The 12,371-nt window shown below is 37.2% G+C and overlaps 1 protein-coding gene across 1 annotated transcript; it reads left to right on the top strand.

The window, feature by feature from the left end:
* Positions 1 to 213: 213 nt before the first annotated feature.
* On the top strand, positions 214 to 4,912 carry LOC142224166 (uncharacterized). Its single transcript, XM_075293952.1, has 4 exons — positions 214 to 723; positions 3,548 to 4,087; positions 4,153 to 4,674; positions 4,753 to 4,912. Exons 1-4 carry the CDS (start codon positions 452 to 454, stop codon positions 4,850 to 4,852), a joined length of 1,434 nt encoding a protein of 477 aa, XP_075150067.1. The 5' UTR covers positions 214 to 451; the 3' UTR covers positions 4,853 to 4,912.
* Positions 4,913 to 12,371: the final 7,459 nt, after the last annotated feature.

Genomic DNA, 12,371 nt, shown 5'->3' with positions numbered 1-12,371 from the left:
CTTGGCAACACCATAACTTGTGGTTGCCAACGAGTTGCCACATTTTCAATTGTATATTCGGCATAATTGAAAAAATTTTTTTTGAATCACCCTGTCAGTTCTCTCCATTCTGATAAGACGTCTGAAAAGCTCTATAAAACTTGGATCATGAATCCATTTAATCACTCATACCTTCAACTGCCACACCGCAATGTTAATATCAAGCTCCGCTCACAGAAATCACTCAAATTTTAGACGAAAAAAAAAACAAACAAAAACAAATACAAATCTCAAACTAAATGAAAACAAAACGTTATCAGTCCTCAGTCGACAATGACACTGAAATACAGATCGGAAGTCTATTAGAGGGTTGAAAATTTTTTGAATTTCCTCTCAACGGTTGTGCAAAATAATAAATAGTTGAAAATCTACGAAAGAGGAAGGAATATAGATCGGATTTCGGTGTACTAAAATGTTTCCAACCACAAAAATAATAAACTACACCTTAGTGGTTGTAACTTCAAGTCTGTTCTTGCAACAATTCTGTTATGTCTTCTTCTTGGTAGAGGCCAAGGCATATGATCAACGCCGTTCCAGATATTCAACGCAGCAATCACAAGCACAAATGTATGGTGGCCAAAATTCTGCGATGACAGTGAATCACAGGCGAGGAGATTCAAGTGGCATGGATGAGTGTAATTCGGAAATCGGGAATAAAACTCATACATATACAATAAAAGTTCCGTAAGTTTTATTGTTAAATCATTTTCTAGAAATCATTTTCTAGAGAATAATAAATTTAATCTGCCAAAAAATGTGCCTACCTAAAATATTGATTTTAGACCCCATAATATGTACCGATGGACTAGGAATCACCTCCTGAGTCGACCTTCGTGTCCGTCCGTCTGACAATGTAATTGTTGTTCGCAGCATCCCGGTCGTAATTATTAACAAATGTTGATGAAATTTGGTACATGTTTTGGCAGAAGGTCGAACTCTATTGAATTCAGAAAAAATCAGATAACATTTAGATGTAGCTTCCATATGTATGTATCACCCGATTTTGATTAATGGGTTCATATTGCGCTTCTTTTCCAACCGATCGGCGTTAAATTTTGCAGACGCAATCTAATTCACAACCTTTAAAGTGTGCAAAATTTCATCGAAATCGGTTCAGATTAAGATATAGCTCCCATATACATGTATCGCTCGATTTTCACAAATTTGGCCATAAGTCCCTTATTTATCAACCAATCTTACTCAAAATTGGCCAAGTCTAATTTTATATAGTTTTACTATATGTGCAAAAAATCTCCCATATACATGCATCGCCCGATTTCCCCAATTTGGCCATAAAACCCTTATTTATCAACCGATCTTACTCAAATTTGGCTTACTCTAATCTTCTACATGTGCAAAATATCATCCAAATCATTTCAGATTTAGATATATCTCCCATTATATGTAGCACCCAATTTTCAAAAATTTCCCTAAAGTTGGATTTTCCCAAAGTTGGCCATAAGACTCTTATTTATTAAAAAATGTTACTCAAATTTCTAATATTGAAGTATTAGCCGATCGTAGTTAGACTTACATGTAGCTCTTACATAAATATATTTCCCAAGTTTCATAAATTTTGATTTATTACCCATACTAATTTAGCGATTTTCTCTTTTTTAATAATGGACTCAATATTAGTGGCATACTAACTCTGTAGGTTCAGAATCAACTATAGCTCCCCATATCAGCCATTTCTGTTCAGATTGAGTTAAAACTCCCATAACCATGTACCCCTTAATGTTCTTAAATATGGAAATGCGGTTTATCTCTCAAACCTATACCATTGATACCCCACAAACACTGTATACTTATTCAGTAAGACGGCTATAGTCGGCCCCGCTCGACTTTCTACTTTACTTTCTTGTTATACCCTCCACCATAGGATGGGGGGTATATTACCTTTGTCATTCCGTTTGTAACACATCGAAATATTGCTCTAAAACCCCAAAAAGTATATATATTCTGGGTCGTGGTGAAATTCTGAGTCGATCTGAGCATGTCCGTCCGTCCGTCGGTACGTCCGTCTGTTGAAATCAGGCTAACTTCCGAACGAAACAAGCTATCGACTTAAATCTTGGCACAAGTAGTTGTTATTGATGTAGGTCGGATGGTATTTTAAATGGGCCATATCGGTCCACTTTTACGTATAGCCCCCATATAAACGCACCCCCAAATTTGGCTTGCGAGGCCTCTAAGAGAAGCAAATTTCATACGATCCGGCTGAAATTTCATACATGGTGTTAGTATATGGTCTCTAACAACCATGCACATCGGTCCCATATTTATATATAGCCCCCATATAAACCGCTCCCCCGATTTCGCTTGAGGAGCCTCCAAGAGAAGCAAATTTCATCCGATGCGGCTGAAATTTGGTACATGGTGTTAGTATATTGTCCCTAACAACCATGCAAAAATTGGTCCACATCGGTCCATAATTATATATAGGCACCATATAATCCGATCCCCAGATTGGACCTCCGGAGCCCCTTGGAAGAGCAAAATTCTTCCCATTCGGTTGAAATTTGGTACGTGATGTTAGTATATGGTATCCAACAACAATGCAGGAAATGGTTCATATCAGTCCATAATTATATATAGCCCTCATATAAACCGATCCCCAGATTTGACCTCCGGTGCCTTTTGGAGAAGCAAAATTCATCCGATCTGGTTGAAATTTGGTACGTGGTGGTAGTATATGATATTTAAAAACCATGCCAAAAGTTGTCCATATCAGTCCATAATCATATATAGCCCCCATATAAACCGATCCCGAGATTTGGTTTTGGAGCCTCTTTGGGGGAGCAAATTTCATCCGAGTGAGTTGAAATTTGGTACATTGTGCTAGTATATGGCCGTTAACAACCATGCCTAACTAGGTCCATATCGGTCTATAGTTATATATAGCCCTCAGATACATCGATCCCCAATCACACAAAAATTGGTCCATATCAAGTTCATAATTGTATATAGCCCCCATATAAGCGACCCTCATATTTCAATTCTGGCTCTCTACGTACCGTGCAAAAAGTCCATATCGATTCGTAATTATTTGTAGACTTCACTATTCACAACTTTTTGTCTAATATATACCACGTATGGACTAACTCACAATTTAGATAAAGATGTTAAGAAGGTTTAAGATACCACAACCCAAGTAATTCGATTGTGAATGACAGTCTTTCGTAGAAGTTTCTACGCAATCCATGGTGGAGGGTACATAAGATTCGGCCTGGCCGAACTTACGGCCGTATATACTTGTTTTTATATAATTTCTTCATGTAAATGTCTTCTTAGGCACAACTTTTAAAGCAATGCAAATAATCCGTAATGGACCACTGCGTCCCATGGAACATTCATTGGAGGCTATCCAATGTTGTTTCTGGGTCACAAGTTGGAAATCCAACCTACTTTTTCGAAAGCTTATTTTTTTTTTGCTGGAAAACGCACCTACTACCTTTAGTTTCTATGTGTGTTTAATGACTTTTTTCTCTTTGTTCATCTCTTACAGAAACGACGCTCTCGATAGCTATGCCATTATAAAAGTTTTGCAGAAAAATCAACGGCATACCGAAATCAAGATCTGTTGTCCGGGATATAATTTGGAACGTAACTTATATGGTGATGTTTGCACTCCTGTTTGTGATGATTGTCGCAACGGTCATTGTGTTGGTCCCAACGAATGTGAATGCTTCGATGGTTTCGTTCGTAATGATAATGGAGATTGTGTCTTCAGTTGTCCTTTGGGCTGCCTAAATGGACGTTGTTATCTGGATGAAACCTGTAAATGTGATCCGGGATATAAGCTAGATGAGACACGACGATTTTGTCGTCCAATTTGTAGTAAAGGGTGTGGTTCAAATCTTCTGTTAAATTGTACAGAACCTGAAGTTTGTAGTTGTATCAATGGTTATATGCTTACCGAAACTGGTTGCAGAGCAGTATGTTCGCCAGATTGTGGACCTGGTGGAAAATGTAATGTTCATGGTGTTTGTGTCTGTGAGCCTGGTTACACTCTTAAAGAAGGAGTTTGTCACTCAACTTGTTATCAGTGAGTATAGATTTCATTATTTCATTATAGATTTCATTATTTTTTTATTCCATTATTGTTGATAGCTATGCCATTATAAAAGTTTTGCAGAAAAATCAACGGCATACCGAAATCAAGATCTGTTGTCCGGGATATAATTTGGAACGTAACTTATATGGTGATGTTTGCACTCCTGTTTGTGATGATTGTCGCAACGGTCATTGTGTTGGTCCCAACGAATGTGAATGCTTCGATGGTTTCGTTCGTAATGATAATGGAGATTGTGTCTTCAGTTGTCCTTTGGGCTGCCTAAATGGACGTTGTTATCTGGATGAAACCTGTAAATGTGATCCGGGATATAAGCTAGATGAGACACGACGATTTTGTCGTCCAATTTGTAGTAAAGGGTGTGGTTCAAATCTTCTGTTAAATTGTACAGAACCTGAAGTTTGTAGTTGTATCAATGGTTATATGCTTACCGAAACTGGTTGCAGAGCAGTATGTTCGCCAGATTGTGGACCTGGTGGAAAATGTAATGTTCATGGTGTTTGTGTCTGTGAGCCTGGTTACACTCTTAAAGAAGGAGTTTGTCACTCAACTTGTTATCAGTGAGTATAGATTTCATTATTTCATTATAGATTTCATTATTTTTTTATTCCATTATTGTTTTGTTATTCTTCTTTTAGATCTTGTGAAAATGGAATGTGCTATAGTCGTCATAGATGTATATGTAATCCAGGATATGTTTATATGGAAAATACAGGGAACTGTGAACCCAGATCATAAATTTTAGCATATTATTGTAGCTGATTGAATATTGCAGAAAATAAAAAGATAAATATTGGACTTACTACTTTACTATTATGGTAAAAGATTGCCACTAAAACAATTAATTTATGAATATATATAAAAAAAAAATGAAAGCTTGCAAAATGTTGTTAAGCTTTCTACGCTGGTATTCTACGCTTACAATTTAGCAATTGGTGATGCTGAAGAGAAGCACTAATCGATTTCCATTTAATAGTAATTGCATACCAATTTTTAACTAAGTTACCTCCACGATTATTTCATAATGAGAATTCTGCAGTGATAGCGATGGTAGTTTAATCTTTAAAGGTGGGTATGAAGTAGAGCTGTGCACGTGAGTAATATTTTGCTCACGCACACTCACGAAAAACACCGTGACCCACGAATAATTTTCAACTCGTTGGATTTAATGTTCGTAAGCGGGATTATTTCCGTGAGTGTGTTTTTCCGAAATTCACACGTGAGTCACGACAATTTCGTGTCACATGTACACCTCTAGTATTATGTTTGTGTTTAGCCGCTAAAATCATCATTTTTTCACGATTACTTTTCTTTAATAATCCATTTTATGGAATACAAACTTTGTGAAAATTTGCTTTGGGCTATTCCCCATCAAGTTATAATACAATTTGCAACAAAGATGTATAATTTGATGCCTTTCATTACTGATTTAGTTTTCACTTTAGCGGCTAAACTCGAACTTAGTACTCACCTTTAGAGAATAACTGGAGAGTTTTTTCGCTTTAAACACAGAAAAAATTTCCGTAGTTAAACTAACGCTAAATTTAACTTATTTTTATTGAAAAAAAAATTATTTGCTTATAGTTCAATTTTATTACTTCTATCGAAATTTTCCACAGCTTAATGGAATCTTACTTTTTTTAAGTATGTCTCAAAAATTGAAATGAAAAAATTGAATGAAAATTTTCGTACGATTCCCAAAAATAATAAGAATGAACTACTGTATGGTTAAAATGGTCATGATTTGGCGCCAATGATTTTCTTCTTTACTATTAGTTAATTTTTTCTTCTATGAGATGATGTAATAAGGAATACCATATTTATTTTTTATTCATACAGATATAAGGAGGTCAGAAAAAAAGACTTAATTTCTTTTATTAAATTTTGGGAGTCACCGTGGTCACAATGGTTAGCATGTGTATACATACGGTCGTGGATTTAATACCAGTTTCGACCAAAAACCAAAAAGTAGTTCAGCGTTAGATTATACCCTCTCAGTAATACTGGTGGTTGTTTCAAAGCTTCTCTACGTGGCTTCACCGCAATGTGGAACGCCGTTCGGACTTGGCTGGAAAAAACCTGAATATTTATACGGATGGCTCGAAAATGAATGAGGGCACTGACAGTGATCTACTGCGAAGAGTAGGGTATCAGGGATTCATGCAAGATGTATGACGGATGCAGCATCTTTCAGGCGGAGGTATTTGCCATTGCGAAAGCTGCGGAAATACTGTTGATGAGGGCGATATTTAGGAGCGATATCAACTTCTTCATCGACAGTCAGGCAGCAATAAAGGCCTTAAGAAATCCGAACATAACGTCAAAGGTAGTCAGCCGCTGTCGCATAATGCTTAGAGCTCCCACTGATCAGCATAATATCACACTGTGCTGGTAATTATGTCCACATAATTATGGAATAATGGGAAATGAGGAGGCGGATGTGTTGGCTAAAGAAGGCGCATGCAGGACGAACAACATCGTTACAGATGTCTTCCCCCCGCTATCTCTATATACCTACAAGATGAATGTCAGATACGATGATTTATGGAAGGAACGTTGGGCTTCCTCTGCGACCTGCGAACAAACCAAACTGATATGGGGCGACAAGAGCCGTAAGAACTGTGATTTTCTGATGGCGACTCGCTGAGATGATCTGAAAGCATTGATTGGCATCATAACAGCGAATAACACACTTGGCAAACACATGCTAGGGATTGGCTTAATGACTGGCGATATTTGTAGATGGTGTCTGGACCCAGAGGCAACAGAAGATTCCTACCATTTTCTGTGCCAGTGTCCAGCATTATCCTTTAGAAGAAACAAAATACTGGGCTCCGTTTTCTTTCAGGATATAGCGGATGTACGGAACTGCATCGTGAAGGATATACTTGCCTTCATCAAGGCCTCGGGATGGAAGACCTAGGAAACCATTCTTTGGAACTCGCCTGCAAACTCAAATGATTGATGAGGACGAAGAAGAACAACTATGAGGAAACACAATGAATCAACATGGTCTAAGCGGGAGCCAGCCCTTTTTTTGCTACGGGCTGTTCACATCCTCCATAACCTAACCTAACTAGGATGTAAAACGGAAGTCCCTTGTTATTGAGTTAAACATAGAATCGGGCAACCCTCAATGACAAGAGAGAATGTCATCACTGTGGTATCACAATGGACTGAATAGTTTAAGTCAGCCTGAAATACTTGCCTTCATCAAGGCCTCGGGATGGAAGACCTAGGAAACCATTCTTTGGAACTCGCCTGCAAACTCAAATGATTGATGAGGACGAAGAAGAACAACTATGAGGAAACACAATGAATCAACATGGTCTAAGCGGGAGCCAGCCCTTTTTTTGCTACGGGCTGTTCACATCCTCCATAACCTAACCTAACTAGGATGTAAAACGGAAGTCCCTTGTTATTGAGTTAAACATAGAATCGGGCAACACTCAATGACAAGAGAGAATGTCATCACTGTGGTATCACAATGGACTGAATAGTTTAAGTCAGCCTGAAATACCGAGCTGCCACTATAACTAACCTATCTGAACCTATAGCAGTTTTTATACCCTCCTTAGATGGTGGACCACCATATTGTTACGATCCCTATAATGCGTCAATGATATCCCAGGGGTAGTCCCATCCCAACCATCCAAGCCCAAGGGACGCAATCAATAAAATGTATTGCAACAAAATAAACACATTCCATTAAGTGGGAGATCTCCCTAGACCTCCAGCCGACCGCCCTACCGTGATCATCTGAGTTCTTCCAAAGTGACCCCAATAACCGCCACATCACATCTCTTACCTCGACCTACGACCTTGATTGATTTCATTAAGAAAATTTCGATTAACTTTTTAATCGATTCAATTAAATTTTTAATTGATGTTGAGTGCAAAATTCAATTATGTTTATACCCACTACCATAGAATGGCGACGGGGTATAATAAGTTTGTCATTCCGTTTGTAACACATCGAAATATCGATTTCCGACTATATAAAGTATATATATTCTTGACCAGGGGGAAATTCTAAGACGATATAACCATGTCTGTCTGTCTCTTGTAATCACGCTACAGTATTCAATAATGCAGCAACCGTGGTGAAATTTTGCACAAACTCGTCTTTTGCAGGCAGGTCAAGTTCGAAGATGGGCTATATCGGTCCAGGTTTTGATATAGTCGGCTGCATACGCGGTTCGTCCGCTTGAGCGATTCGTTCGCTTCCGCAGTTCGGCTGCTTCAGCGGTTCGTCCGCTTCCCTTTAGTGCTAATATAGCCGAACCCTCTCCTTCCTCTCTTATCGTTATAGGGACCGAACCGACACCATCGTCATCTCCGTTTACGAATACCAGATGACCCGACAACATCGTCATCGCCTTTTAAAAACACCAGTTGGCCCGACACCCCGTCTAAGGACACCAACACCAGCTGAACAACATTTCATTACCGACACCGCTTCACCAGCCGACCCCGCACTATTTATCTTGGGGATCCTTAAAAGGTAATCCTGGACGACCACTTGCCTAGCTAAGCCCACGAAGAAAACCACGTTACAAATTGATTATTTATAATATATATTTTTATACCCTTCACCACTACTGTGGTACAGGGTATAATAAGATTGTGCATTTGTATGTAACGCCAAGAAGGAAAAGTCTGAGACCCATCGTTTAGTATACCGATCGTCTTAGAATTAAATTCTGAGTCGATTTAGCGATGTCCGTCTATCTGTCTGTCTGTCTGTCTGTCTGTCTGTCTGTCTGTTGATGTATTTTTGTGTGCAAAGTACAGCTCGCAGTTTTAGTCCGATTGTCCTAAAATTTGGTATAGGGTCCTGTTTCGGCTCAAAGACGATCCCTATTGATTTTGGAAAAAAATCGGTTCAGATTTAGATATAGCTGCGATATATATTTTTCACCGATCTGGTCATAGTTGGCGTGTATATCAACCGATCTTCCTCAAATTCTGTACATCCGAATATTTTGTGAGTCTCGAAAAACTTGCAAAATATCATCCAAATCGGTTCAGATTTAGATATAGCTCCCATATATAGCTTTCGCCCGATTTACACTCATTTGCCCACAGAGGCCAATTGTTTGCTTCGATTTAGTTGAAATTTTGCACAGGGAGTAGAATTAGCATTATAGGTATGTGTGTCAAATTTGGTGGAAATCGGTTCAGATTTAGATATAGCTCCCATATATAGCTTTCGCCCGATTTACACTCAAATGACCACAGAGGCCAATTTTTTGCTCCGATTTAGATGAAATTTTGAACAGAGAGTAAAATTAGCATTGTAGCTATACGTGCCAAATTTGGTTGAAATCGGTTCAGATTTAGATATAGCTCCCATATATAGCTTTCGCCCGATTTACACTCATATGACCACAGAGGCCAATTTTTAACTCCGATTTAGTTGAAATTTTGCACAGGGAGTAAAATAAGTATTGTACCTATATGTGCCAAATTTGGTTGAAAGCGGTTCAGATTTAGATATAGCTGTCATATATATTTTTCACCGATCTGGTCATAATTGGCGTGTATATCAACCTATCTTCCTCAAATTCCGTACATCCGAATATATTATGAGTCTCGAAAAACTTGCAAAATATCAGCAAAATCAGAATTCAGATTTCGATATAGCTCCCATATATAGCTTTCGCCCGATTTACACTCATTTGCCCACAGAGGCCAATTTTTTGCTCCGATTTAGTTGAAATTTTGCATAGAGAGTAGAATTAGCGTTGTAACTATGCGTGCCAAATTTGCTTGAAATCGGTTCAGATTTGGATATATCTCCCATATTAAGCTTTCGCCCGATTTACACTCATATGACCACAGAGGCCAATTTTTAACTCCGATTTAGTTGAAATTTCGCACAGGGAGTAGAATTAGCATTGTAGCTATGCGTCCCAAATTTGGTTGAAATCGGTTCAGATTTAGAACCAAAATCAATAGGGATCGTCTTTGAGCCGAAACAGGACCCTATACCAAATTTTAGGACAATCGGACTAAAACTGTGAGCTGTACTTTGCACACAAAAATACATCAACAGACAGACAGACAGACGGACATAGCTAAATCGACTCAGAATTTAATTCTAAGCCGATCCGTATACTAAAAGGTTGGTCTATGATTACTCCTTCTTGGCGTTACATACAAATACACAAACTTATTATACCCTGTACCACAGTAGTGGTGAAGGGTATAATAAATTTCATAATTATACCCTTCACCACTACTGTGGTACAGGGTATAATAAGTTTGTGCATTTGTATGTAACGCCAAGAAGGAAAAGTCTGAGACCCATCGTTTAGTATACCGATCGTCGTAGAATTAAATTCTGAGTCGATTTAGCGATGTCCGTCTGTCTGTCTGTCTGTCCGTCTGTCTGTCTGTTGATGTATTTTTGTGTGCAAAGTACAGCTCACAGTTTTAGTCCGATTGTCCTAAAATTTGGTATAGGGTCCTGTTTCGGCTCAAATACGATCCCTATTGATTTTGGAAAAAATCGGTTCAGATTTAGATATAGCTGCCATATATATTTTTCACCGATCTGGTCATAATTGGCGTGTGTATCAACCGATCTTCCTCAAATTCCGTACATCCGAATATTTTATGAGTCTCGAAAAACTTGCAAAATATCATCCAAATCGGTTCAGATTTAGATATAGCTCCCTATATAGCTTTCGCCCGATTTACACTCATTTGCCCACAGAGGCCAATTTTTTGCTCCGATTTAGTTGAAATTTTGCACAGGGAGTAGAATTAGCATTGTAGCTATGTGTGCCAAATTTGGTTGAAATCGGTTCAGATTTAGATATAGCTCCCATATATAGCTTTCGCCCGATTTACACTCATATGACCACAGAGGCCAATCTTTTACTCCGATTTAATTGAAATTTTGCACAGGGAGTAGAATTAATATTGTACCTATGTGTGACAAATTTGGTTGAAATCGGTTCAGATTTAGATATAGCTCCCATATATATGTTTTTCTGATTTCGACAAAAATGGTCAAAATACCAACATTTTCCTTGTAGCTAAAATCGCCACTGCTTAGTCAAAAAGTTGTAAAAATGATTCTAATTTTCTTAAACTTCTAATACATATATATCGAGCGATAAATCATAAATAAACTTTTGCGAAGTTTCCTTAAAATTGCTTCAGATTTAAATGTTTCCCATATTTATTTTTTACTAACATTGTGTTCCACCCTAGTGCATTAGCCGACATAAATTTTGAGTCTATAGATTTTGTAGAAGTCAAATTCTGTCCAGATCGAGTGATATTTAAATATATTTATTTGGGACAAACCTTTATATTTAGCCCCCAACACATTTAACGGATATGATATGGTATCGAAAATTTAGATCTACCAAGTGGTGCAGGGTATAATATAGTCGGCCCCGCCCGACTTTAGACTTTCCTTACTTGTTTTTTAACTGACTTCGTCTTCCGAGTTTGATTAAAAAGTTAATTTTATCAATTAATTTTTTAATTGAAAATTTAAAATATATTAAATCATTGACTTAATGTTTCTAGATTGATTGAAAGGTATCAATTAATCTTTTAATTGAAAAAGTTTTTAACTGCAATCAACTTTTTAATTGGGAATATTTTGGTAATATTTTTTCTGTGTAGATGACAGTCTTTAGTAGAACTTTGTTTGCAATCCATGGTGGAGAGTACATAAGATTCGGCCTGGCCACACTTATGGCCTATTTACTTGTTTTTGTGGTATATAATTGTTTACTAGAAAAAATTTCTATTAACCCTACACATGGATATAAGAAATATGAGGATATGGATCCATATAGGAATATATTTTATAAAATATTTTTTTTCTTTTATTAAAAAATATCAATTAACATTTAAAAACCTGCCATAAAATAAAAATAAACCAAAAGGTACTTAGTTTCATTAGTTTTTATTTTAACGATTTATTTATCTCTCTTGTTGAATAAGCGGGTTTTAATGTTGCAGATTTTTTCATCATTAAACTATACACTGTTTTAAAAATATTTTATAGCCTGTTTTCTTCTTAGATTAATTGTAGTGTCAAATTATTCTTTTAACAGTTTTTATATGAGTCAGTTTTTCTACCAAGAACTCCACAAAAGGCATAGTGTTTCGCTAAACTTTCTTATACGCGTTTATTCTTATATGAGTTGTGCTTATATCCGTCACCTACTGTATATGGATGTTCTATTATACTTTGCAACTATGTCGTTTATTTAAATTGATATGTTTT

The sequence above is a fragment of the Haematobia irritans genome, chromosome 2 (assembly GCF_050003625.1).
Source record: "Haematobia irritans isolate KBUSLIRL chromosome 2, ASM5000362v1, whole genome shotgun sequence".
Taxonomy (NCBI): domain Eukaryota; kingdom Metazoa; phylum Arthropoda; class Insecta; order Diptera; family Muscidae; genus Haematobia; species Haematobia irritans.
The sequence above is the reverse complement of the archived record's forward strand: the minus strand, read 5'-3'. Positions and strand labels throughout refer to the sequence as shown.

Bases quoted from the DNA above. Each gene is read 5' to 3' on its own strand.
- LOC142224166 (XM_075293952.1), top strand. From the start codon at position 452: ATGTTTCCAACCACAAAAATAATAAACTACACCTTAGTGGTTGTAACT. The intron at 724-3,547 runs GTAAGTTTTATT...CATCTCTTACAG, and splicing joins ACATATACAATAAAAGTTCC to AAACGACGCTCTCGATAGCT. The intron at 4,088-4,152 runs GTGAGTATAGAT...TATTGTTGATAG, and splicing joins TGTCACTCAACTTGTTATCA to CTATGCCATTATAAAAGTTT.